The sequence below is a fragment of the Muntiacus reevesi genome, chromosome 2 (genome assembly GCF_963930625.1).
Source record: "Muntiacus reevesi chromosome 2, mMunRee1.1, whole genome shotgun sequence".
Lineage (NCBI taxonomy): Eukaryota > Metazoa > Chordata > Mammalia > Artiodactyla > Cervidae > Muntiacus > Muntiacus reevesi.
Window position 1 is genome coordinate 279,208,459 of NC_089250.1, and position 27,260 is coordinate 279,235,718.

Genomic DNA, 27,260 nt, shown 5'->3' on the forward strand with positions numbered 1-27,260 from the left:
CTTCTCATCGCGGCGGCTTCTAGAGCACGGACTCAGTTGCTCCACAGCATGTGAGATCTTCCGAGACGGGGGATCGAACCCGTGTCCCCTGCACTGGCCGCCAGATTCTTCTCCACTGCACCGCCAGGAAAATCCAAAAGCTTGTATTCTGAGTCTAGGTCTTCTGGAGAACTACCATGCTTCCACGCCAGCTTGCACAGTCACGTCCAACTCACTGTGGCTCCTCTGTCCCTGGGATTTCCCAGGCAGGATACTGGAGTGGGTCGCCATGTCCTCCAGGCTCTTCCCGACCCTGGGACTGAACCCATGTCTCCGGCATCTCCTGCGCTGAAGGCAGGCTCTTCACCACTGAGCCATCAGAGAACTGCCATGGCTTTAGCGTGTAAGTAGCCCCCAGAAGTGTCTTTTCCCTAAGCCTAAGGAGAACACGGAATGCATATTATTCCACAGGGCTTTCCACTACCAATAATTCGTTCTAGATTAAAGTGTATGTGTGTCCTTTTTTCCTTCAGGTTACATAAGGTTTCCTTGCAAAGATGGGATGAGTCCTCTAAAGATACATGGCTTTGTTCACATTTGGAGCAAGACTGGGCTAACTAAAGAGGGAGAAGCTCTTGTGGGAACAGTGGAAGGAGAGAAGGAAATCAGCCCGGCAGTCATCTCCAACTCTGAAGGATTTATCCGGGTTCTTCAGCTCAGCAACAGAATTACAAGTGTGGGCCTTACACACCGTGGAGAGAGCAAAGCTGTCTGCATGTAACTCTGCAAAACAGCAGCTGGTTGTTCACTGACCAAATGTCCTACGGGGATGCTGAACAGTCGAAGGCCTTCCCGGACGCGCTCTGTCAAAGCAAACCCCAGCCACCCAGGAAACACAATCGTGAGTGGGGCATTTTTGGTGGGAGGAACACCCAGAAGGAAACGGACAAAACTCCATCTCACCAAGTCCGTGACAAGCCCCGTGATGGACCCTTTAATACAGAAAAAGCAAATGAAGCTCTCTCCCCTCTGAAGATGACTTTGTTAGAGTCAGCAACACTTGCCAGAACAGGACTCTTAGAAAATCAAGGAGCAAAGAGGGAAAAAATGCTATCACCTGCTCGAGAGATGAATGAAGGGTCCCTGAAAAAAAGTAACCCTGAACTAAACAAGAAATTTGAGTATACAGAAAGTTACAAGGATGAACCGTTGCATTCAGGAGGCCAAGAAAAACTTAGAAATTCAACATGCGGCTCTACATGCAAGACCATTTCTACTGAAAACGCCAATCTAGCTCAGACTGTTGTTTCAATCCAGGCTCTCTCTTGCAAAACAGGTTTGAAGTTTCCATCAGAACAAATATATAGCCATGACGACCTAAGACGGGACGACCTTGACACTCACCCAGAACAATTCTGGCAAGGGTTCTCCGACCTGGGGAACACCTGTTACATGAATGCAATTTTACAGTCACTGTTTGTGATTCCCCCGTTTGCTGACGACTTACTCATGAAGGGCATATCGTGGAAGGAAATCCCCTTTGATGCTTTTGTTAGGTGCCTGACCCAGTTACTTGCTTTAAAAGATATTTGTAACCTGGAGGGCAAGAAAGAGCTACTTGTCGATATTAAAATTGCTATTTCAGCCGTTACAGAGACCTTCTCCGGCGACGTGCAGAACGATGCTTACGAGTTTTTAGGGTACTGCTTAGAGCAGCTGAAAAAAGACGTGGAAAAATTAAACATTGCTTTGAAGACTGAGAGGGAAACCAGGATGGAAATTCACCTTTGCAGATGCATGTGGATAACGCTGCCTGCCAGACATTTGTTTGTCCCGTTGTGGCTAACTTTGAGTTTGAATTGCAGCGCTCCATCATCTGTAAAGCCTGTGGACAGGTCATTCTCAAGACGGAGCCAAGTCATTATCTTTCCATCAACCCTCCCCAAGAAACAAAACTACAACCGTCCTCTGTTCAGAATTCTTTCTATCTTTTCCTTAGGGCAGAAGACCTCGAGTACAGCTGTAACGAATGCACCCATGAGACATCTGTTGCAATGCACAAATTCAGTGAGCTTCCCAGAGTGCTCATTGTCCATCTGAAATGCTATGGCTTTAAAGATGCTTGGTTGCTGGTGAAGGATAACGAACCGGTTGCTATTCCTAAATTTTTAAGGTCATCTTCTCATCACAGTGAGAGCACCAAGTTACCTTTTCCTACTGCCAGTAACACACCTCCCGGGGACTCCAAAATGCTAGAAGTCTTTCCAGAGATGGCTTCTGAGATCCTCGCCCCATCGTCACCTTCAGAGAAGTTGATCTCAGAATCCAGCAATTCCTTGGCAAAGAATGCTGAACCACTAACATTCCAGAAGATCGTTGAAGGGTCAAGCCAAGAACAGCAGCAGAGAGACCTGGAAAATGGTCCTAAACAGAATATAACAGCTTCAGAAAAGGAGCTGCCAGCAGCTGACTCAGGGATGGATCAAGAACACACATGTCTTATGATCTGTGAAGATGCAAGTGAACTTACCAGCAGCCCACATCAAGTCTTGGAGAGGCTCAGCTCCAAGAAGTGCCTGAAGATAATGACCTTAAAAATCTGACTGCCCATGGACGCCGCATTGTTGAGGACTTCCCCGCCTCCACTGCCGTCATGTCTAAATCAGAGTCTCCCAAAGAGCCCAAACAGCTGCGGAAGCTCTTCATCGGAGGACTGAGCTTTGAAACAACCGATGAGAGTCTGAGGAGCCATTCTGAGCGATGGGGAACGCTCCCAGACTGTGTGGTAATGAGGGATCCAAACACCAAGCGCTCCAGAGGCCTCGGGTTTGTCACACAGGCCATGGTGGAGGAGGTGGATGCTGCCATGAGTGCAAGGTGGACGGAAGAGTCGTGGAACCAGAGAGGGCCGTGTCAAGAGAAGATTCTCAAAGACCTGGTGCCCACTTAACTGTGAAAAAGATTTTTGTTGGTGGCATTAAAGAAGACACTGAAGAACATCACCTGAGAGATTATTTTGAGCAGTATGGGAAAATTGAAGTGATTGAAATCATGACTGACCGGGGCAGTGGCAAAAAGAGAGGCTTTGCTTTTGTAACCTTTGATAACCATGACTCTGCAGACAAGATTGTCATTCAGAAATACCACCCTCTGAACGGCCACAACTGTGAAGTGAGCAAAGCCCTGTCTAAGCAAGAGATGGCTAGTGCTTCACCCAGCCAGAGAGGTCGAAGTGGTGCTGGAAACTCTGGTGGCGGTCGTGGGGGTGGTTTCGGTGGGAATGACAACTTTGGTCGTGGAGGAAACTTCGGTGGTCGAGGTGGCTTTGGTGGCAGCTGTGATGGTGGCGGATACCCCCCCCTGATGGGGATGGATAGAATGGATTTGGTGATGACGGAAGCAATTGTGGAGGTGGCGGAAGCTACAATGGTTTTGGCAATTACAACAATCAGTCTTCAAATTCTGGACCCATGAAAGGAGGAAACTTCGGAGGCAGAAGCTCTGGCCCCCAGTCTACGGCCACACCACCCTGAACGCGCCCGATCTCGTCTGATCTCGGAAGCTAAGCAGGGTCGGGCCTGGTCAGTACTTGGATGGGAGAAGTTCTGGCCCCTGTGGTGGTGGAGGCCAATACTTTGCCAAACCCCGAAACCAAGGTGGCTTTGGTGGTTCCAGCAGCAGTAGCTGTGGCAGTCGCAGAAGGTTTTAATTACTGCCCGGAAACAAAGCTCAGCAGGAGAGGAGAGCCGCAGAAGCGACAGGGAAGCTACAGGTTACAGCAGATTTGGGAACTCAGCCACGCACAGTGGTGGCAGGGCCCAGCTGCTGCAGAAAAGACATGTTTTAGACAATACTCATGTGTATGTGTACATTGAGGACTGCACTTGTGACTAATTGTATAACAGGTTATTTTAGTTTCTGTTCTGTGGAAAGTGTAAAGCATTCCAACAAAGGGTTTTAATCTAGATTTTTTTTGCACCCATGCTATTGATTGCTAAATATAATAGTCTGATCATGACGCTGAATAAATGTCTTTAGAAAAAAAAAGAAATCTGAGACAAGCAATGCATTCATAGAGCTAGATGTGGGCAGTGTCATGGAGTCCACTGAAGAGTTTTATAAGGCTCATGAAAACAGGATTCCAGAAAGATCTCAAGGCATGGCTGAACAACTTCAGCAACACGATTGGAAAAGAATCGTCGAGGAATTCTCCCAACAGGAATCACCTCCAGGCGTTAGGGAGCTGGGTGCCCAGGAATACACAGAAGAGGACTTCCAGGATCGTCAGAAAGATGATAACAGGGACTCCCTCACTGCTGTGGCTGCTGGCACGAACCCTGGAATTTTAGACAGGGAGGACATGGAAACTGAAGCCGAAGGGTGAAAGGAACCACCGAGCGGCTCACCGTGTCATCAGCCGTCTCGGGAGCCCCCAGACTCAGGCCAGCACATCAGCGATGTTCATGACTCTCAGAAGCAGGCCTGGTTCACATACCACGACCTAGTAGTATCAGAAATCCAAAGTCCGTGGTGCAGGAGGCTAGGCCTCACACGGGGTATATCTTCTTTTATATGCACGATGAGATCTTTCAGGCGCTGTTGAGAAAGGCAAGGACCGCTCACTTAGAGTGGAGATGGGGAGATCCCTCAGGAGGAATAAGAAAAAGATGACTCTGGACGTCCCTGGTGTCTCATTGCATAAGAATCTGCCTGCCAGTGCAGGGGACGCAGGTTTGATTCCTGGTCCAGAAGATCCCCCGTGCTGCAGAGCATCCAAGCCCGTGGGTCACAACTATTGAGCCTACGCTCTGGAGCCTGTGAGCCGCACCTGCTGATGCTCGAGCATCTAGTGGTCACGCTCCACAGCTGGAGAAGCCACCGCAAGAGAAGCCTGCGCACCGCAGCTGGAGAGGAGCCTGCTCACAGCACTGAAGACCCAGAGCAACCAAAAAGTAAAACAAAAATTAAAAAAGAAAGAAGGTTAAATTAAAAAAAAAAAAGAGAGAGAGATGACTCTTGCACAAATCTGCTTGCCTGCTTCACCCAGCCCCTCTTCCTCCGTGGAAGGAAGATTCTGAGCTCTGCTCAGAGATGAGAAGACAAGGAGCTTGAGAGTAAAGTTCAAACAGAAACTCTTCTTATGGGAAATAACCATGCTAACTCTGCAGCAGACCCCGAAGCTCAAACTGAGATGGGTCCTCCTAGCCTGTGAGATTGGAAAGTCGCTTCTCGTGTTAATGGGGTCATTTCCAAAATGTTGGTCCTGCAGTGGCAGCAGTACCCAAAGGCTGGTTAGAAATGAACCATCCTTGCCGGGGTCCAACCTTGGCAGGATCCAGGGGATACCCTCAGGATGAACGGCGGCAGCGAGAGAGAGAGAAGACACGTGAGACCAGCCTTGATAGGGCCAAGTCTGCGAGGGAGAGAGAGAAAGAGAGAGAGAGAGAGGATGACCAGACGGGGGTGTTTGCAGGGTCTGGCAGAGTCTGGCAATGCTTTATTTTTTACCATAGCTTTTATTCCCTAAGTTAGTACATTTCTAAGGGGAAGATAGTTTAACATTACGTCAGCTTGTCCTTCACAAAACCAGGGTGTTTTCTGCATACTTCTTTGTTTATGAGGCTCTTGTACATTATCTTCTGGCCTGGGGGCCTATTAACATTTTATGCAGGTCAGGTGAATGTAAACCTATTTTCTGTTTCTATGGTGACCTTAACTGAAAGGTAGCAGTCTCATAGGGCAACAGTACAGAGTGGAGGTATAACCTTGTTAACACAAAAATTAATCTTTCTGCAGAAAGTGTCAGTTGCGTTTATCTAAGAAGATTACCCTACACAGACTCTGCGGCTTCAGTGAGGCAACCCCTGCCTAGCACTCCTGGCTGACAATTAGCAACCATCTCATTGTTACCACACTAGGGCTAAGTTCTTATTTCTCTAGATCTTTAACTATATTAGCAATGGTTTCTATAACACAACCTTAGCACATTAAAGGCAAAAATACAGCAAGCAAAACACAGCAAGCAAATCACAACCCAATAACCACCTATAGAATAATTTTCTTATGTTTTCTAATAGGACTCCTTCACCCCTTAAAAAGGCTTTATGTCTATTAGGGCTTTTATATAATCAGGTTCTTTATGCCATTTTACGATTAGGATATTATAAGCAATCATGTATATTAGTACCAAGCGCATAAATGCATTTGGCTAACAAACTACCAGCAAAGGAGCTTGAATTAAAACACTCCTTTCACCCTGAATAATCTCATAAAATACCACCACCTGGGAAACTTATTGAGCAAAGTTCTAAATTGATTCTTATTTGGGAAGAGATCGGGGAAGGCCTTCTGCCTGTGTCACAGAAATTAGGGAGTAGTCCATTGAAGCAAGCATCAGAAAGACAGATATCATCTTTAAGGTGAGCGCTGGGGGCAGCTTTTCGAAATCCCTGAAAACCTGATCTGCCTTGCCTGTCACGCTTTCTCCTCTTGACCTTGTCATGGGTAGGATCTCGTGAGCTGGCCTTTTCAAAACCCCTGAAAACCTGATCCGCCTTGCCCATCAGGTTTTCTCCCTCGTGACCTTGTCATGGGCGGGATCTCGTGTGCCGGCTCCCGGCACATCCTGGATCCCGTTTCAGACCAACTGAATCAGAAACTGGGGGCGCGACTCTGTAATTGATGGAGATCTGGTGTTCCAGAAAATGTAAGAGCAGCTGCTTTATTGTGAAGAGTGCCATCGTATGTTTCACTAGTGTACATATGAGTTGTTTGTTTTATGTAAAGGATTTTAATTGTGTGTTTTCACGTTCCTCACATGCATGCACACCTTTGCATTGTACCCTCACACCAGGGTAGCACCGCTGGCCGGTGAAGCCAGAGGTGGGGTCACACACGCTGATTTACAGAAACCAACCTTGACGGCAGCGAGTTTAAAGAAAACTCCTGGGCTTCGTGGATGCCAGAGGTCTGCAACCTCCGATGATTCCCTGGACGCTTGATTTTCATTCAGCCCCTTTATATACAATGTCATTTCCCCTCTCATGTCCTCACCCGTGACTTCACAAGGCCTCCTACCTTCCCTCCCAGATCTTCCCTCCACACCCACATCCTCTGCTCCTTCGCCTCCAGTTATCTTTGCCTTCTTGTGCATTTCTTGTCTTCTCCCCCAGCGCACTGTCAAATGTAAAGAAAGCTCAACATCCAAAAAAGAAAGTCGTGGTAAGCTCTCATCTTTTATTTATTTTGCTTGTTGATTTACAGTGTTGGGTTCATTTCTGCTCTAGAGTGAAGCGATTCAGCTATACATACATGCAGTCTTTTTCGTATTCTTCTCCATTATGGCTTATCCCAGGATGTTGCTCTGCAGTAGGACATTGTTGTTTATCCATCCTACACACAGTCGTTTGCGTCTGCTATTCTGAGACTCGCGGTCTACCCCTCTCCCACCCCTCAGCCCCCGAGGCAACCACAAGTCTGCTCTCTGTGCTGTGAGTCTGGTTTTGTTTCATAGATAGGTTCGTCTGTGTTATAGTTTAGATTACACAAGTAAGTGATACATGATATTTTCTTTCTCTGTCTGACTCATTTCACTTTGTGTGATCATCTCTAGGTCTATCCGGATCTCTGCAAATGGCATTATTTCACTCTTTTCTATGGCTGAGTAAACTCCGGGAGCTGGCAGTGGACAGGGAAGCCTGGTGTGCTGCGGGCACTCTTTGCTGGGTCGCAAAGAGTCGGACCTGACTGAGCAACTCAACTGCACAGAACTGAATATTCCATAGTATGTCTGTACCACCTCTGTATCCACTGATCTGGTAATGGACCCTTAGGTTGCGTCCATGTCTTGGCTACTGTAAATAGTGCTGCTGTGAACACAGGGTGCATGTATCTCTTCAAATTATCGTCTTGTCTGACTGTGTGCCCAGGAGTGGGATTGCTGGATCACATGGCAGCTCTGTTTAATTTTTTGAGGATTCTCCATACTGTTTCCTATAGTGGCTGTGCCAATTTACATCCCCGAGAACAGTGTAGGAGGGTTTCCTTTTCTCCACGCTTTTTTCAGTGTTTGTTATTTGTAGATTTTCTTTTGGAGGGGGCAGGTGGGATATTGGTTCCCCAACCAGGGATGGAACTTGTGCCCCTGCTGTGGAAGCTGGACCTCCAGGGACGTCCCCACGGCAAGAACTATAAATGCATAGCGCGGCAACACGTGGGAGGGCGCGGAGAGACGTTCTGAGTGGTTGAGGCAGAACCGAGGCAGAGAGGCTCACCCAGAGAGACAGGACGTGGTGTTCTGGGGAGGAGGAGGGCAGTCAGAGGCAGTTAAGTCCTTTACATAGGACAGGTCTTCGGGTCTCTGTTTACCTTTAGCCAATGATCTGACTCTTTTTCCACACTTGACCTACCCTGGGACCCTCCCCTGGGGTGCACGTGCACCCCTCAGTTGAGACGAATCTCAAAGTGCAGGCTTCTGGCAGAAGCAAGACCCATTATTCACCATTGTGTGTGTTCAGCCACTAAGTCCTGAGTCTTTGCGACCTCATGGGCGCGGCACGCCAGGCCTCCCTGTCCTTCACCATCTCCCAGAGTTTGCTCACACCCATGTCCATCAAGTTGGTGATGCCATCCAACCATCTCACCCTCTGTCGTCCCCTTCTCCTCCTGCCCTCAATCTTTCCCAGCATCAGGGTCTTTTCCAGAGTTGGTTCTTCACCCCAGACGGCCAAAGACTCTGATTTTTTGACCCCATGAAGGTTTTTGCGCATGTGTGGTGCTGGAGAAGACTTGCAAGAGTCCCTTAGACAACAAGGAGATCAAACCATTCAGTCCTAAAGAAAATCATTGGAAGGGCTGATGCTGAAGCTGAAGCTCCAATACTTTGACCCCCTGATGCGAAGAGCCAGCTTGTTAGAAAAGACCCTCATGCTGGGAAAGACTGAAGGCACAAGGAGAAGGGGGTGGCAGAGGACGAGAGGGTTGGATGGCATCGCCGACTCGATGGACATGAATTTGGGTGAACTCTGGGAAATGGTGAAGGACAGGGGAGCCTGGTGTGCCGCAGCCCATGGGGTTACAGAGTCAGATACAACTTAGCAACTGAACAACATTGTCTCCCTTGCCCCAAGGATGGGAGGTGAGTGATCTCTTAATCTTTTTGCAGGGTTTAGTCCAAGTCTTGTTGCCAAAAAAAAAATGCCCAATGTCTGGTGATTTGCCCCATTCCCACTGCTGGTTTTTATACTGAGGTGGAGATCTTGAAACAGAGACAGGTCATGAACAGGAGCCCGCTGGCCTCTTGCTTCAGGAAGTGTAAACAGGGGGCTGCTAATGAATGCAAGGCCCCAGGAGGTGTGAGCGGTTGTAAATGCCTAGCCTGGGGCCACCCCCTGCCTCAGGAGCACTCCAGTCGCCGTCCATTACTGTTTCCCTTGATAATATTTTCTCACTCAATTTATTGTCTAATCCAGATTTCACCTATTCTTATCTCTTCCCCCTACTGTGCCATCGGCCCTGTTCTGTCGGTGTTTAAATGTTTGTTTCCAGGGTATAAGCTATAAATACAAGGTAGTGACTGAACCTGAAATCATTTAGGGAGGAAAGGAGTGACTCAGAAGACTTACTTCCCCAAGGGAGAGGGGGTGAGTGCGTGCCCATTTAGATGAGGGATGGTTGTGTTATGTGAAGCAGGAAGATGTTTCTGCTGTCGTGTGGAATTCAACTTTCTGAAGACCTCCATCTCCATGGGTGGACTGTCCACGACAGAGAGTGAATCTAACTAACACCCATTTTAATCCTCTTCTAGCTTACCTTCGAGAAGGAAATGGCGACCCACTCCAGTATTCTTGCCTGGAGAATCCCACGGACAGAGGAGCCTGGCGGGCTATAGTCTATGGGGTCACAAAGAGTCGGACACGACTAGGCGATTAAACCACCACCACCAGCTTACCTTCCTGCATTGCAAAGCCTGGTTAGCTGAAAATGTTATTTTCCAGGCTCCCTTGCTTTTGCTAAGCAGACACGTGTGACACTTGGAGTAAGATACTGCATGGCAGTGAGCAGCAAAAATGCATGAGGACTTCCCTGGTGGTTCGGAGGCAAAGACTCCACACTCCCAATGCAGGGGGCCGGGGTTCGACCCCTGGACAGGTAACTAGATCCCACATGCCGCAACCAAACCACAAACAAAGAAATACTAAAAAAAAAAATACATGCAGCCCATGAACAGACTGGTTCCAGGTATCGACTAAAAAAGATGCACAAGGTAAGAGCTATGAGTTGAGTTTTATGGAGGCAAAATGAGGACTATGGCTCAGGAGATAGCACCTCAGATAGCTCTGAGAGACCGCTCTAAAGAGGCAGCCGGGGAAGGTCAATGTGTGAGATTTTGGTGAAGGGGGGAGTTCAGCACAATGAAGCGCCTACTTTACAAAACATTTTCTGCTGCTCATGAGGAGCTGATGTCACCATGAAGGGATTTAGTGATTTTCTAGATAGAGGAGATGCAAGGACTGGGATCATGAAATCAGTTTCTGAAAATATCTAACTATTTAAAGACCGGTGCCATCAATTTCTCAGACACACACAGTGTCTCCCTCTCCACCCTGACCTCCGTTCTCGAGCACGTAATTCAGCCTCTGCAGAGGCAGATGCCAAATGCCCTCGGGAGAACCAGTTTGTAGCTGAGACAGGACACGAGGTGCTCGCAGCGGGTGGAGTCCACCATTCTGGGGTTTTTCCTCCTGCTCACGAGAGAGATGAGTTATCTCCCCTTTCTCTTGGGAAACAGAGTGAAGCGGGGAGGAGGGCAGAGATTTTTATGGTGTGAAACATCTACTTGTCCCTCTTTCTTTTCCAGCTTTGAAGACTTACCAGGTACTTTCAGTATATTTCTCCTTGGTTGCTAAATGTATTGACTTAACAGATCATGTTCCCAAATAAAAAGCCCCAAATAAATAAATTCTAGCTTGTACTAATACAAATAAATAAATACTAACATAATCCATCCGGGGCATTTTAGTGATGCAAACTATGCTGTTCCATTTTATGTTTATTCTTCCCAATTAGTGATAGTGTTTACATTTTTTAAAAATACATGGGACTTCCTGAAGGTCCAGTGGTTAAGACTTCACATTCTCAATATAGGGGGCATGAGTTCGATCCCTGGTGGGGGAACTAAGATCCCACATGCCCCATAGGGCAGCTGAAATAAATAAAATTAAAAATTAAGTTTAAAAAAGACTTCACCTTCCAATGCAGGGTGTATGGGTTTGATCCCCAGTCAGGGAGCTAAGATTCCCCCATGCCTGTTGGCCAAAAAAAAACAAAACAAAATAGAAACAATATTGTAACAAATCAATAAAAATTTTAAAAAACGGTCCATGCTGAAAAATCTTTAGGGCTTCCCTGATGGTCCAGTGGTTAAGAATCCACCTTGGAATGCAAGGGACACTAGTTCAATCCCGGGTCTGGGAAGACCCTACGTGCCTCAAGGCAGCTAAGCCTGTGCACCACAATGCTGAGCCCGCGCTCCAAAACCAGGGAAGTGGCTGCGATCAGGAGCCCCTGCTTACCGCAAATGGAGAAAGCCCAGGTGCAGCAGCGAAGACCCACCACCGCCAAAAATAAATAAATACATCTTTTAAAAAATATTTTTTTGAAAAAGAATAAAGAGATGTGTTAAAAATAATAATAAATAAAATTTAAAAGTGGATACCACAGATTGTATTCACTAGAACAAAACTCCACGAGCATTTTTGTCAATTTGGTTTATTGCTACATCGTCTGTTTAAAAGGATCCCTGGTATACAAAGGGTACTTAATATTTGCTGAACAAATTATTCTAGGCTAGCCTCTAAGGGGAGCATTGCCCTATTTTAATGTGCAAGAGGTGTGTATCTGTTGTGAATTCTTCTCTGGTGTTTGATAAGATATGACGTGTCAAGGAAGACTTTTCCACATTCAAAACACTCGTGAGGTTTCTGCCCAGTATGGATTTTTGTATGCAGGCGGAGGCCTAACTTCCGGCTAAAGAATTTTCCGCATTCCTGACACTGGTAGGGCGTCTCTTCGCTATGCATTCTCTGATGGCTGTGAAGATTTGACTTCTGGAAGAAAGCTTTCCCACATCTGTCACATTCGTAGCATTTTTCTCCAGTATGGATTTTTCTGTGTTGAATAAGATTTTTCTGCTGGATGAAGGTGTTGCCACACAGCTCACAGGCGTAGGCTCTCTCTTTAGAGTGGATTTTCTCATGGTCAATGGCATTGGATTTCTGGGCAAAAGCCTTTCCACATACGTTGCATTTATAAGGCTTCTCTCCCGTGTGTGTTCTCTGGTGTTTGACAAGATCTGACTTGTAGATGAATGCTTTTGCACAATTGTTGCAGTTGTACGGCTTTTGTCCGGTGTGAATTTTTTTATGTTGAAGGAGGGTTGAGCCCTGTTTAAACGACTTCCCACATTTATCACATTCATAGGCTTTCTCTTCATTGTGAATTTTCTTATGATTAATGCAGGCGGATTTCCAGGAAAAGCCTTTGCCACATGTTTGACACTCAAAGGGTTTCCCTTCCGTATGCGTTTTCTGGTGTTGGACAAGGTTGGGCTTTTGCTTGTAGACTTTCCCACATTCGTCACATTCATAGGATTTTTCTCCTGCATCAGTGTTCTGAGGTTCATCAGTCCTCCTCTTCTTGCTGAATGCCCGTCTACGTGTATCATTTCCAAAGGATTCCTCAACAGCTTGTGTCCTCAGGGGGCTCTGGAGGTGTGACTTTGAACTGAGTGACTTTCGCTGGGCATTCCACAAAAATTGGTTTTCTTTCAGCTTAGATGGATCATTGCCAATTCTTCTTTTGTATATGTTGCACGTATTATTTCTTACATAGCTTTTCGTGTCTAAACTATGCTTCAGATGTCTTCCGCATGCGTCCCCTTCGCGGAGCCTGGCCCTTGAGGGGACACCGCTCGGCAGGAAGATTTCTTTAGTTCTGTCCCGCTCAAGGTCTCCATGCTCAGTCAGTGTCTCCGGGTTGACGGACGCAGCTTCAGTCTTGAGGCTCTGCTCTCTGCCCTGGAATCTCCCCCTCTGCTCTTCAAAGGCCCAGTCTTTTTCTAAAACAGAATACAGAGAAATGGACTTCCCTGGTGGTAAGTGGGTAAGAATACTCCTGCCAACGCAGGGAGCTCGTGTTTGCTTCCTGGTCTGGGAAGATTCCACATGCCACAGGGGACTAAGCCCGCAGGCGTGCCCAGCTGCCGAACCCGCCTGCTCCAGAGCCCAAGCTCCGCACCAGGAGAGGCCCGAGCACCGTGGCTGGGGAGCAGCCCTCTGGCTGCAACCGGAGAAACGCCTGAGCAGCTACGAAGACCCAGCACAGCCAGAAATAAATAAATCACATAATTAAAAAAAAAAAAAAGAGTACAAAGAAATGCTCTGTGTGAATGCCCCCACTCACATGATTGAATGAGATATTGTAAATTCTCTATTGAAGAGATCATTCTGGTTTCAGGTGTAAAGTCTGGGAAACTAACTTAATTGAAACTTTATGGAGGAACACGGAAGGAGCAGGTGTAACCTCAGGTGATACTGATCAAGAATGATCAAAAACAGGACTTACTATGATAACTGACCACAACTGAATGCCTGCCGACTGCTTACAGAAGGTAACGTGCTGTGTAACAACCGTATCTTTACTTTCAGATAAACAGAGCTTAAGCTCCATGACAGACTTATACTCAAAGTTACCTGCAATACATGGACTCTGGTTAGTTTTTTCCTAAATAAACGCGTGTGTCCTTAGCCGCTCAGTCATGTCTGACTCTGGGCAACCCCGTGGACCGTAGCCCGCCAGGCTTCTCTGTCCATGGGGATTCTCCAGCAAGAATACTGAAGTGGGTTCCCATCCCCTTCTCCCGGGGATCTTCCCCACCAGGGATCGAACCCAGGTCTCCTGCATTGCAGGCAGATTCTTCACTGAGCCGCCAGGAAGGTCCATCTGTGTATACACAGATTTCTTATCTAGATTCTTTTCCTATGTAAGTCAAGCAGCCGAATTTTGGATCCAACTTTTTCAGTTCTTTGGCTGTGAAGCACATTACTGGGAAAATTCATGAAATTTGAATGACGTTTATAGACGAACACTAGCATTCCATTCAGTGCTGAGTACCCAGGGTCAACCCCTGTGATCACGCCTTTGTAAGAGAAGGCCCTTGTGTCAAAGAAAACACTTGAGTGCGGGGAGCTTCACAGTTGAACCCACAGGGAGCAGAGGAGAGCCCAAAGAGAGGAGAAACAGAGTTTACTTGTAAAGGAAAATTCAGGTGAAAATTAAGGAACGTGGCTGTGTGGAGAGAAATACCTGGAGATTCTCTCATTACAAAAAAAAGTCAGTAGCTTCCCCATGACTTTGGTCCACTCAGGCTAAAGGACTTAGTGATTTTTCTAAAAGGTGGGGTGGGGTGGGGGGAATTCCCTGGCCGTCCTGTGGTTAGGAATCGGTGCAGGGAGAATGGGTTCAAACCCTGAACAGGGAACTAAGATCCCACAAGGGGCGCGGCGCGGCCAAAATGAAAAGGATGACTTCCATCCACGGGACCTCAGCCCTGCCCCTCGTGGTTAGGTACCTGCTGGGCCGCAGCTCCGCAGCCCCTGCGTTTCCACCGTCCACGGCTCCTCACCGATTTCCAGCCGCAAGATCACTTCTGGTTTGGCGGCTTCCTCTCCTCCTGTTCGGGGAAAATGGAGTTTGATGTTGGTGAGTGTGTGTTTGTGGGAACGTGGTGTGTGTGCGTGTGTTTCCATGAGTGTGTTTGTGAGTGCCGTGTGTCTGAGGGTGTTCCTACGTGTTGGAATGAGTATGTGTGAGTGTGTTGGTGTGAGTGTGGGTGTTGTGGTTCAAGCTTTGGTTGAGGCAATGATGGGGAAGATACAGCTAGGAGTGCCCAGGGGCTGTCAATCCAAATACAATTTTTTAATGCTTTCTTTTTTTTTTTTTTTGGAAGATGAAGTTTTCCCAAAAATCAGGGCCAGAACTGGGGTGGAGGGAGAGGCCCCCACCCACAAAACTGAAAGAGGCCCCCACTCATCCTCATGGTACTTACACAACCTGAGATGGAGGGTTGCTTAAATTTAGCCCACATGCACCTCACATGCCCTAGTCTCTGTCCTGCCGTGAACATATCCAAAGCAAATAGCATCTAACAGCCAAAACTGGTAAGCTACTCGGGTTGAGTGCCAGGTTCAGGCTTCAGGCGTTGAGTGGCGCTCCCCAAGGAGCCATGCTCACCCACGGAGACCAGGTTCCTGAAGTTCTCCAAGGTCACATCCTTGTACAGGTCCCTCTGCTCAGGGCTCAGTCGCTGCCACTCCTCCTGTGTGAGGGCCACGGCGACGTCCTCAAAGGTCACGCCTCCCTGTAACACGTTCCTGACCTGCAGAAAGATACCCCAGATCCACAGGCATTTATTCCCACAGAGCCAAGATGGAATTGTGCATGCTATTCGCTGAGTCTTACGTGTGCTCAGTTGCTAAGCTGTGTCCGACTCTTCACAACCCCGTGGACTGTAGCCTGCCAGGCTCCTCTGTCCATAGGGTTTCCCAGGCAAGAGTGCTGGAGTGCTGCAAAGTGATTATCCCCTCAATAAAAAAAAAAACAGACTAAAAAAGAAAATGCTGGAGTGGGTTGCCATTTCTTTATCCATAGGATCTTCTGTGGAGAAATCCTGTGGTTCACAATCTTCTGAACCCAGGGATTGAACCCGTGGCTCCTATATTAATAGATGGATTCTTTACCACAGAGCCACATTGGAAGCCTCTCTCTGACTGCTGTGTCTGGGAGAAAATTAACTGTACCTGAAATATCTTACCAACGAGCCATAACCTCAGGGTTACGATTCTACAAACCCTAATCCAGTTCCATCAATTATACTTTCTAAACCTCTCTCAGATATTTGGTGGTCTCCATTTTCCCCACTGTTCACTGATCCACAATATCTTTTTTTTTTTAAAGATAATTATGATTTATCACATGTTAAGCTCTTTGCCGTTTTTTCGGCTGTGCCACAAGGCATGTAGGATCTTAGTTCACCAATAAGAGATCAAACTTGTGCCCTCTGCAGTGGAGGCTCAGAGTCTTAACCACTGGGCCACCAGAGAAGTACCTGTGATCTTTCCCCCCATTCCACCCCTCTAGGTTGTCACGGAGCACAGAGCAAATTCCCACCAGCCATCTATTTTCCATGTGATAAAATGGGTATGTATTTCAATGCTACTCTCTCAGTTCATCCCACCCTCTCCTCTCCCGGCTGTATCCACAAGTCTCCTCTCTATTTTTATGTCTCTATTCCTGCTCTGCAAATAGGTTCATCAGTACTGTCTTTCTAGACTCCATGTATGTGCGTTTATATACAAAATTTGTTCCTCTCTTTCTGACTCACTTCACTCTGTGTAACAGGCTCTAGGCTCATCTGCCTTACTAGAACCGACTCAAATCCGTTCTTTTATTTAGAAGAAGGCACTAGCATCCTAGCTCTAGGAGGAAAAGGGGATGACGGAGGATGAGACAGTTGGAGACATCACTGTCAATGGACATAAGTTTGAGCAAATTCCGGGAGACAGTGAAGAACAGGGAAGCCTGGCGTGCTGTAGTTCATGGGGCCCAATGATTGGACATGATTTGACGACTAAACAACAACATCCTTACTCTTTCACTGCTTCTAAACTGATGCCTTCCAATCTGTTTTTCACAGGGCGTGGAAATTGGGTTGTGCCACGCCCCAGTTTAGCGGCTTTCCTTGGTTTGGGAAAAGGGCAAAAAGTGAATGTGAAAGTCGCTCAGTTGTGTCTGACTCTTTGTGACCCCGTGGACTATACAGTCCACGGAATTCTCCAGGCCAGAATACTGGAGCAGGTAGCCTTTCCCTTCTGCAGGGCATCTTCCAAACCCGGGGATCGAACCCAGGTCTGCTGTATTGCAGGCGGATTCTTTACCAGCTGAGCCTCCAGGGAAGCCCAAGAATAGTGGAGTGGGTAGCCTATCCCTTCTCCAGCGGATCTCTCCAACCCAGAGATCAAACCGGGGTCTCCTGCATTGCAGGTGGATTCTTTACCAACTGAGCTAATAGGGGGAAAGGGCACCCCTCCTTTAGACATATGAGAAATAAGATACTGTCTCCCACAGTAAGTGAAGGATGTTACAGTCATCAGCGATTAAGGGAAGTTGGTGAGACCCGAGGGAATTCAGGATGTGAAAACACAGGATGCTGGCCCCAGATAACTGTGGAGCCGATCAAAGGAAGGGAGGGAGAGGGGATGGAGGAGAGAAGGAAAAACTGCCTAAGAAGTTAGCAGAGGTTAATTCTGAGGAATGGAAATATAGATGACATGTTGCTTGTTTGAGATGATGATTTGGATTAAAAAAAAAAAACAAACTCACCTGGATGTTGCTCATTTCCTGTTCTTTTCGAGCCATGACACTCTCGGGAAGGAAGAGCTGAGGGGAAACAGAAGAGAGCCATGAAAAAGCAGAAAGTCCGGAGCTGCCCAGTCCTCCAGTCCAAGGAGCACTGCCTGGACCCTTCAGAAAAGCCCTCGCTTGTCCCTGGACGGTCCCTGCCGGGCAGGGGCCGACCCCACTGGGTGGCATGAACCCATAGAATTCCCTTGACCTCTCACAATTTACACATCTCCCGGATCCTTTGATTCTACTAGTAATCCTTTGCCTTCAAGTAAATAACTACGGGGGCTTTCCCAGTCACTCAGCGGTAAAGAATCTGCCTGCAATGCAGGTCTCGCAGGAGATGCATTTTTGATCCCTGGGTCAGGAAGATCCCCTGGGGGAGGGCATGGCAACCCACTCCAGTATTCTTGCCTGAATAACCCCCTGAACAAAGGAGGCTGACGTGCATGGGGTCGCAGAGTCGGATGCACAGCAGAGACTTAATCTGGCACAAATAACTATGAGAGTGCACAAAAAGGTCCAAGGAGAAGACATCTGACTCTCGGCTTATTTTTCTCACCAAACGAGTGGAAGCAACTTACAGGTACAGTAATCAAAGCTTTCTTTCTTTTTTTAATAATTGTACTGATTTATGTATTTTTGGCTGTGCCGGGTCTTCCTTGCTTTTTCTCCAGTTGCAGCGAGCAGGGGCTGCTCTCTAGTTGTGAGCGAGCTGCTCATTGTGGAGGCTTCCCTTCTTGCAGGGCCGCGGCTCCAGGGCTCGAGGACTTCAGTGGTTGCGGCTCCCCGACCCTCCGGCACAGGCTCTGCACTTGCGGTGCTTGGCTGGAGGGAGGGAGGCGTGGAGCTTCCTTGCTCCTCGGCATGGGGGATCGAACCCTTGTCTCCCGCATTGGCGGACGGATTCTTGACCTCTAAGCCATCAGGCAGGCCCAGGCGCTACAATCAAAGGTCTCCTAAGGATCCGAGGGTGCAGGCTCCCGTGTGTACAGGGGGAGTCGTCAGGTCAGCCGTCTGCAGACCCTCCGGGAGTCCGCCTTCACGCCTCTCACCCGTCAGAGTTTACAAAGGCACCGCTGTCTCGGAGTCCGTCCAGCCTGATTTGCAATGGTCCCTAAATTTGCCAGATGGGTCAGGGGTAAAGAACCCACCTGCCTTCCCAGCATCAGGGTCTTTTCCAATAGGTCAGCTCTTCGAAGCAGGTGGTCCAAGTATTGGAGCTTCAGCTTCAGCATCAGTCCTTCCAACGAATATTCAGGGTTTTGATATCTAAAATTTTTAAAATGACTTGTGTAATTTCAAGAAGCTCCTTTGTGCCAGAGATGGGAAAATCTGAGCACCTAATAAAGATGATAACAAATATAACTTGACAAATGTATTTAAACACGTGAGTTCATAATAATTTAAAATTATTTGGAAACCTTTGAGGAGTGGAAGTGAACCAACAGACCGTTCCCTGGTGGCTCAGCGGGTGAGGAATCTGCCTGCAATGCGGGAGACCTGGGTTCGATCCCTTGGTTGAGAGGGTTCCCTGGAGAGGGGCATGGCAAACCACTCCAGTGTTTTGCCTGGGGAATCCCATGGACGGAGGAGCCTGGCGGGCTGCAGTTCATGGGGTCGCGGGGAGTGGGACATGACTGAGCAAAAAAAAAAAAAAGAACCCACCTGCCAATGCAGGAGACTTGGGTTCGATCCCTGGGTGGGGAAGATCCCCTGGGGGAGGAAATGGGAACCCACGCCAGTCTTCTTGCCGGAGAAATCCTCGGACAGAGGAGCCTGGCGGGCGACAGTCCACGGGGTCGCAGGTCTAGGACAGGACTAAGCAGCGGACCACATGCATAAACTTGGCAAGTGGGTGCAGGAAGGACAGTCAGCTTTCTGAGAACCCAGCCTCAGGCGCGGAACAGAGCAAGCCAAGGTCCTGAGGGCGTCTTCCTGGATGTGCTGCCTCAGCAGAGCAGGCAGGCTCCCCTATTTCCTCCAACTGCTGCGGAGTCTTCCAAACCTGAGACAGGCTTCCATCTCACAGGCAAGCGAGGCAGGAAACAGGCCGTGTCCCCGCCAAGAGGCTCCCTTCCGCAGGGGGGCAGAACCAGGCAGGAGGAGCCTGGGGCCAGCAGGGGTCCTTGGTCGTGTCAATTTCTGAAGACATCTGCTCTTTTCTCTTTCCAATAATAGCTACTTTTTCTTCCTCTCTTTTATTTGATGTTCTTTCTCAAGCTTTTATCAAGCGTAGTAGAAAGGCTTTCATGTACATATATATAAATAGTATGTAAAATATAATATATATATTTTAGAAAACATAGGCATGTTTGCCTAGCTAAAATATTTAGGACATTTTGACTCCACTTGTTTGACTCAGTATGAATGGAATGCTAGATTTCTAATTTTAAAAACATAGACACACAACAAGCAACAAAGGTGTACTGTACACCACAGGGAATGATAGTCAATATCTTGTAATAAACTATAATGGAAAACAATCTGAAAAATATGTGTGCATATATAACTGAAGCACCTTGATGTGCACCTGAAACATTGTAAGTCAACTATGCCTCAATAAAATAAACATATCAATTTTAAAAATAATAAATAACTGCTTTTTCTTCTTTTTTTTGCTGCCCCAGGTGGCTAGCGGGATCTTTGTTCCCCAACCCAGGATCCAACCTGTGCCCCCTGCAGTGGAAACGTGGAGTCCTAACCTCTGAACCACCAGAGAAGTCCCTTATTTTCATTTAACTGAAGTAGGAAAGAAAGTGAAGTCGCTCAGTCGTGTCCGACTCTTTGCGACCCCGTGGACTATAGCCCGCCAGGCTCCTCCATCCATGGGATTCTCCAGGCAAGAATACTGGAGAGGGTTGCCTTTTCCTTCTCCAGGGGGTCTTCCCGACCCAGGGATGGAAGCCGGGTCCACCCACACTGCAGGCAGACGCTTTGACCTCTGAGCCACCGGGGAATAAGTTACAGGTGTATAATAGGTACGTGCCAAGACGCTTCAGTGGTGTCCGACTCTGCGACCCGGTGGACTGTCACCCGCCAGGCTCCTCTGTCCGTGGGATGCTCCGGGCGAGAAGCCTGGAGTGGGTAGCTGTGTCCTCCTCCCGGGGATCTTCCCCGCCCAGGGATCGAACCCACGTCTCCATGTCTCCTGCCTTGGCATCAGTGCTGCCTGGGAAGCCACACCAGTGTACAGTGTAACTAGTCATGATGTTAAAGGTTGTGCTCCATGTGTAGTTATTATGAAATATTGGGTATGTTCTCCATGCTGTAAAGCACATCCTTTCAGCTTATTTCACGCCGAGCAGTCCGTCCGCCTCCATCTCGCCCCTCCGTGCTTCCCTCTCCCCACAGCTAATCTCTAGTGTATTCTCCGTATCTGTGCGTCTGCTTCTTTTTCTTTGCATTCACCAGTTTGTTGTATTTCTTAGATTCTGCATATAACTGATATTGTACAGTATTTGCCTTTCTTTGTGAAGACGTCTTAGTTTCATCTTTCATTTTTCTCTGCATTTTAAAAAGAAAGTATTACATTACAGGGAATTTCCCAACCAGGGATTAAACCTGGGTCCCCGGCACTGAAAGTGCAGCGCCCTAACCATTGGACCACCAGGGAATTCCCTCCCGGCTTATTTATTTTTAAAAAATGTTAATATCTCTAAAGTATGGTTCAAAGGCTTTTTTGTAACTTCACTTTTTCTTACGAGTTACAGATTTATCCATCTTTTCTGAGTTGCCACCAGTGAACATTTTCCTACTTTCACAGATTACGGAGTCATTTGTTCAGCTTCTGCTCAATGGATATTTTTTATCACAAGTAATAATTGCCTTCTGACCTCTTTTTCAGTTTTTCTAACGCTTGTGTTTCCTTATTGCTCCCTTTTTAGGTAACTTCGCTCTCTTGAAGGACAATTAGTAGAAATAGTGTCTTGGTTATAAGGATTAGATAAACAAGTAAGAGGAAAAGGATATTTTTAAGAATATAGTTTCTATACAATTTGTAGTTTCAAAATTAAACATTGACGTGTTCCTCTTTTTGAAACTAAAAAATGTATAAAATCCCTAGTGTATGTGTTTTTAAAACTTCTTTCATAGTGGGCAAAAGTCATACAAGATATTTAAAAAATTGCTAAAAGATTGTTCTAAAGTAGCTGTGAATATGTTATTTCAAAATGTATAAAGAAATAAAACCCTACATTCTCATTCATTCATTTTTTAAACAGAAACAAAAAAGGAGACAAATTCATAATTTGAGGATACAGAGAGTAGATGTTACCTATTCGTATAAACAAGGATTTCTCAACCTCAGCACCATTGTCATTTGGACCAGATGTTTACAGAAGTTTTATTCATAATTGAAAAACTTGGAAGCAACCAAGATGTCCTTCAGTAAATAAACTGATATATCCAGACAGTGGCATATTATTCAGAGCAAAAAAGAAATAAGCCATCATCATAGAAAGACATGTGGAGGAAAATTAAATGCATATTCCTAAGTAAAGAAGCCAATCTGAAAAAGCTACATACTGTGTGATTCCAACTAGATGACACTCTGGAACAAGGGAAATTATGAGGACAATAATAAGATTGGTTTCGGAACTTCCCTGGCAGTCCAGTGATTGGCACTCCCAGTGCTGGGGACCTGGGTTTAATCCCTGGTCAGAGAACTAAGATCCCATATGCTGCAACTAGGAGTTCTCCCGTGCCTTGATTAAAGATTCAGCGGAACCTGAAACCTGACTGAGCCAAATAAATAAAGATTAGTTGCCAGAGGGCTGGGGAGAGGGAGAGAGAAACAGGCAGAGCAGGAGAGCGTGGTGAAAGGTCTTTACGGCAGTGAAAAATCCTCTGAATGATACTGTGTTAAGGGCTTTATGTCATTACATGTGTGTTCAAGCCCGAAGAATGTTCAATACCAAGAGAGAATCCTTAAAAATAGGTAACAAGGGAGAAAAAACCCAAACAAACAAAAAAAGGGTGAACCCTTAGGAAAACCATGGACTCTGTTGATAATGATTGGTTAATATATGGTGAGGTGGGAGGGCCTATACACGGGTAAGGTAGGAAGCATATGGGAAATTTCTGTGCTTTCCTCTCAATTGTATCGTAAACTAAAACTGCTCTAAAAAATTAAATCATGGGGAATTCCCCGGCGGCCTCTGCTTCGTCTGTAGGAGTGCAGGTTGGATCTCTAGTTGGAGGACCGTTTCCCCAGTGGTTCAGGTGGTAAAGTGTCTGCCTGCAATGTGGGAGACCTGGGTTCGATCCCTGGGTTGGGAAGATCCCCTGGAGAAGGAAATGGCAACCCACTCCAGTACTCTTGCCTAGAGAATTCCTTGGATGGAGGAGCCTGGTGGGTTATAGTCCATGGGGTCGCAAAGAGTCGGACGTGACTTCACTTTCCTTGACTTTGGAGGACTAAGATCCCACATGCCCCCTTGCCAAAAAAAAAACCAAACAAATTTTTCCAAAAAAAAAAAATCAAGGACTTCCTGGCAGTTCAAAGGTTAAGACTCCATACTCCCAGTGCAGGGGTTGAGGATTCAGTCCGGTCAGGGAACTAAGATCCCACATGACGTGCATGGCGTAGCCAGACCAAAAAAAAAAAAAAAAAAAATAGAAACAAAAGACCCTGTACCCCCCAGAAATTTAAAAACAAAATTATCAAAAACAATCTTAGGGGCTTCGCTGGTGGCTGAGTGGTAAAGAATCTGCCTGCCAATGCAGAAGACACAGGTTCGATGCCTGGGTTGGGAGGATCCCCTGGAGAAGGAAATGAAAACCCACTCCAGTGTTCTTGCTTAGAGAATCCCAGGGACGGAGGAGCCTGGCAGGCTACAGTCCAGAGGGTCAAAAAGAGTCACGACTGAGCGACTAAAGAAGAGGAAGGTAATGGGTACAGATATGATATTGGCATATAAAACGGAGCTAAACTGGGGGAAAAAGGAACAGAGGTTCGGCTGCACTTTTGCAATGAGCCCGTGCCCGGACCGTGGGGCCAAGATGGGTTCTGGTGCTAGAGATGGGTTCTCCGCTAGCGAACAAGATGAGCAAGCTGAGCACAGAAAACAGTGAAGTCAGAACCGAACCATGGGCCCTGGTGCTGAGGATTCAAGGCCATTGAAAGTAGTGGGGACGTCCTGGGAGCAGCAATTTCTAACACGAAAATTGAGAACTCCAACGTACAAATGTAAAACGCTGAACTTTCAAGGAAGGGGAAAGAACAGCCTACCTCCAGCGAAGTCTGGTGTGAACTCTCCAGGCTGATTCCCAGCGCCTGTGATCCTTTCTTCTCCTTGGGTGGACTGGAAATGAAAAGATGTGTGTATTTAAAAGCTAAATGAGCCATCAAATAAAAGTAATCAGCCCCACCCTTCTCATCTCAAGATCCTAATCTAGTCAGGAAACAAAGACCATCTGGTCAGAACAGCAAGCCCCACCTATTCTAATCCTATCAGACATCTTCAGCTACAATTTCTGTAAAACCTCACGAATAAATGTTATGAAAGGCAGAAGGGGCTGACAGAGGACGAGGTGGTTGGATGGTATCCCGGACTCAATGGACTTGAGTTTGAGCAAGCTCCGGGAGATGGTAAAGGACGGGGGAGGCTGGTGTGCTGCAGCCCATGGGGTCGCAAAGAGTCGGACTTGACTTAGTGACTGAACAACAAAATTTTTTTTTAAAAAACAGGCCAGTGTATTTCCACTGGAAATTTTAAAAATCCCATGCAAGTGAAATCTTTCATCCTAAATTGAAAAGATAAAGAAAAACATCAATATTTATCCACAAGACTGAAAGTCCCATGAAATAAATTAAACAAGAACATTTTACTTATTAGTTTATTCTTTGAGCTCCCCAACATTGGTTTTCAATGTTAAAAAAAAAAAAAAGTTGAATATTTTTGGGTTAAACTATCAGAAAGTTCGATATAAAAATAAAAGTTAATAATGCCTTTTTTATCTTCGTAAATTTGTTTCTGGTTGCAAACATCTAGCAAAGTGAAAATGGCTAACTTCGATTGCTTTCGTCAGCTGACTACACTGATGTGGAGTCGGGCTCACAGGGGAAGAAGTCCCGCTGCCTTAAGGGGGTGCGTCTGCATCCTCTTTCTCATCTTTTGCGATCCCATGAGTGTGGCCTGCCAGGCTCCTCTGTCCGTGGGATTCTGCAGGCCAGAATACGGGCGTGGGTCATTTCCCCCCCAGGGGACCTTCCCCGACTAGAGATCGAGCTTGCCTCTCCGGCACTGGGCAGGGGGATTCTTCGCCCCGAGCCGCCTGGGAAGCCCCACGTGCTCCAACAGCGGGCTCTCCAGCCGTCCAGATACGGCCACAAGGAGACCACTGTGCCCGGCGGGGCCTAGCCTCAGCTGGGTCTTGAATTTAAATGCTTGTTTCGTGATCCCCTGCCTAGACACGGCGACGTTCCAAAATGGATTGTTCAAATGAATTCTGAAAGATTACCGCAGACTCCGTGAGGTAGGCTGCAAGAGACTTGGTCTCCTCCCAGACATATCTGAAGATGGATATTTTTTAAAATACCTGTATGCTCTGTCGTGTCCAACTCTTTGTGGCCCCATGGACTGTAGCCAGCCGGGCTCCTCTGACATTGGGATTTCCCATTTCCTCCTCCAGGAGATCTTCCCGATTCTTGGATTGAACCTGCCTCTCCTGTGTCTCCTATATTGGCAGGCAGGCTCTTTACCACTAACGCCACCTGGGAAACCGTTTTTTAAATGACCTGACTGGAAAGGGGAGGGATGAAAATGCAAAACACAAGGGATTTTCAGTGCAATTGTATTCATAGCAAAAGTGCTTCTCTGCTGGGGGATGTGGAAAAGCGGGGAAGGGTGTGCGTGTGGGGGGGCAGGGGGCATATGAGAACTCAGTAACCTTCCTCTCAATTCTGCAGTGAACCTAAAACCTTTCTATAAAATATATCTTTTTGAAAAATGACCTGATTCTGCCAGTCAGCCCCTAGTGGGGAGAGTGGTAAAATGAAAAGGATTTGGGGGAAATCTCTGGTGGCCCACACTCGGGGATTTCACTGTGGGGGCTAGTTCAACCCCTGGTTGGGAAACTAAGGTCCTACAAGCCTCGGAGTGAGGCCAAAAGTGACAGTGACTCCATTGTGTCTGACTCTCTGCAACCCGTGGACTATGGCTGCCAGGGTCTTCTGTCCGTGGGATTCTCCAGGCAAGGATACTGGAGGGGGTTGCCATTCCCTTCTCCAGGGAATCTTCCCAACCCAGGAATTGAACCCAAGTCTCCTGCATTGCAGGCAGCTTCTTAACTGTCTGAACCATCAGGGAAGCCCAAAATTCAAGAAAAAAATGAAAGGGATGTTTTACATCACTCTTTTTTTTTTCACCCTAACAGTGGCAAAGGCCAGAATTTCTATGAGAAAGTTGCTTTATTATCCTTCCAAAGTGTTAGGACTCAGATTTATTGTTTGTGTTAATGAAGAGGGTTTCTTAAGAAGGTTTTGACTCACAGTCTTAGAGAATGAACTTATGGTTGCTGGTTAGGTAAGAAAAGATAGGAGCTAGAGATAGAGTGTTCACGATGGACATGCACACACTGCTATATTCAACATGGATAACCAACAACGACCTACCGTAGCCCAGGGAACTCTGCTCGGGGTTACGTGGCAGCCCGGATGGGAGGGGAGTCTGGGGGAGAGTGGGTGCATGTGTATGTATGACTGAGTCCCTTCACTCTTCACCTGAAACTATCACAACACTGTTAATTGGCTATACTCCAATACAATTAAAAAAATTTTTTAAGATGTGTTTGGAGAAGGAAATGGCAACTTACTCCAGTATTTCTCGCCTGGGAAGTCCCATAAACAAGGAAACCTGGCGGGCTACAGTCCATGAGGTTGCAGAGTCAGACAGGATTGAGCACATGCATGTCATGTCATGTCACTGTTACAAACACTGTTTTATTATTTTTTGACAGCTTAATTTTTAATGACCTATAAGCTGAATATAGTGGTGGAATATAATGGTTATATATATACATACACACACACAAATGCATATATTTAATTCCTTTCCCAAAGAAAGCTTGTTTAGTTCCCAACCCAGATCCTCAGATTCCTTGATGAACAGAAACGGATCAGAGGCCAGATGAGAAATCCAGGCAAGGCTTTTCCGGGACTCTCACTGCAGCAAAATGGAGCAAGGACAAATGACAGGTGTCCTGGCTCCTTCTGGAGGACAGCGGCTGGTTCCTTAAACAGGGGGGAGGGTGGGCCAGGATCCAGAGGTCGTTGGCCACCAGAGAGGGGGCCCGGGCAGCCTGCACGCCCTCTGGGGGTGCCATGTGTTGGGATCATGTGCAGCACCCGGCTCTCGCTCCAGGCACCCCAGAATCAGCAGCAGGTTTGTGGCCTTTTTGTATCTTACTGCGTAAGCGTGCTGAGTGCACACGAACGTTACATCTTTTGAATCTCTTGCTGGAGGGGGCCTTTGTCCAGTTGCAGGCGCTCCAGCAGCTGGTCCCAGGTCTCAGCCTCTCAGATTCAAAGGTAAATGGTGGGAGAGCCCATGGGGGTATTCCTGTCTGGAGTCTCGAAGTCTTATTTCACAGTATCACTGTTAATCTCCAGAGAGTCACAGCAAGAGTTTCAGAGTGGTGTAGATGGTCAAAAAGTTGACAGAATTGGGTTTATCCCCAGTGCATGAGAACATCACAAGCTGGTTTACTGTCTCTATGGAAATTCACCTGAATCCTTCCCTGCCTCCAGTCTATTCCCTGGGAAGGTCCCTGGATGTCTAGTGGTTGGAACCCCTGTTTGGGAAACTGAGAGCCCACAG

At 47.0% G+C, this 27,260-nt stretch overlaps 2 protein-coding genes and 1 pseudogene across 2 annotated transcripts; 2 read left to right on the forward strand and 1 right to left on the reverse strand.

Moving 5' to 3' along the window:
• Positions 1-795: 795 nt before the first annotated feature.
• USP29 (ubiquitin specific peptidase 29) lies at positions 796-2,569 on the forward strand (the record flags this gene model as incomplete). Its single annotated transcript, XM_065919509.1, is given in 4 exon segments — positions 796-880; positions 1,316-1,747; positions 1,750-2,517; positions 2,520-2,569. Coding segments are annotated over 4 exon segments (1,335 nt in total), but the record flags the coding sequence as incomplete, so codon positions are not given.
• Positions 2,570-2,632: 63 nt separating this feature from the next.
• LOC136158972 (heterogeneous nuclear ribonucleoprotein A1-like) lies at positions 2,633-3,688 on the forward strand (annotated as a pseudogene).
• An 8,167-nt stretch (positions 3,689-11,855) lies between these two features.
• Positions 11,856-26,766, reverse strand: ZIM3 (zinc finger imprinted 3). The gene is made up of 5 exons (XM_065919510.1): positions 26,608-26,766; positions 17,419-17,475; positions 15,271-15,415; positions 14,609-14,710; positions 11,856-13,096 (listed from the first exon to the last, which is right to left on the reverse strand). Exons 1-5 carry the CDS (start codon positions 26,764-26,766, stop codon positions 11,856-11,858), a joined length of 1,704 nt encoding a protein of 567 aa, XP_065775582.1.
• Between the last annotated feature and the right edge of the window lie 494 nt (positions 26,767-27,260).

What these genes read in the sequence shown, in the direction of transcription:
- ZIM3 (XM_065919510.1), bottom strand. Translation starts at nt 26,766, where the DNA reads ATGGCACCCCCAGAGGGCGTGCAGGCTGCCCGGGCCCCCTCTCTGGTG. An exon ending in CAGGAACCTGGTCTCCGTGG is followed by an intron (nt 14,711 to 15,270) that starts GTGAGCATGGCT and finishes TTCCCCGAACAG; the next exon opens with GAGGAGAGGAAGCCGCCAAA. An exon ending in GCGGAGCTGCGGCCCAGCAG is followed by an intron (nt 13,097 to 14,608) that starts GTACCTAACCAC and finishes ATTCTGTTTTAG; the next exon opens with AAAAAGACTGGGCCTTTGAA.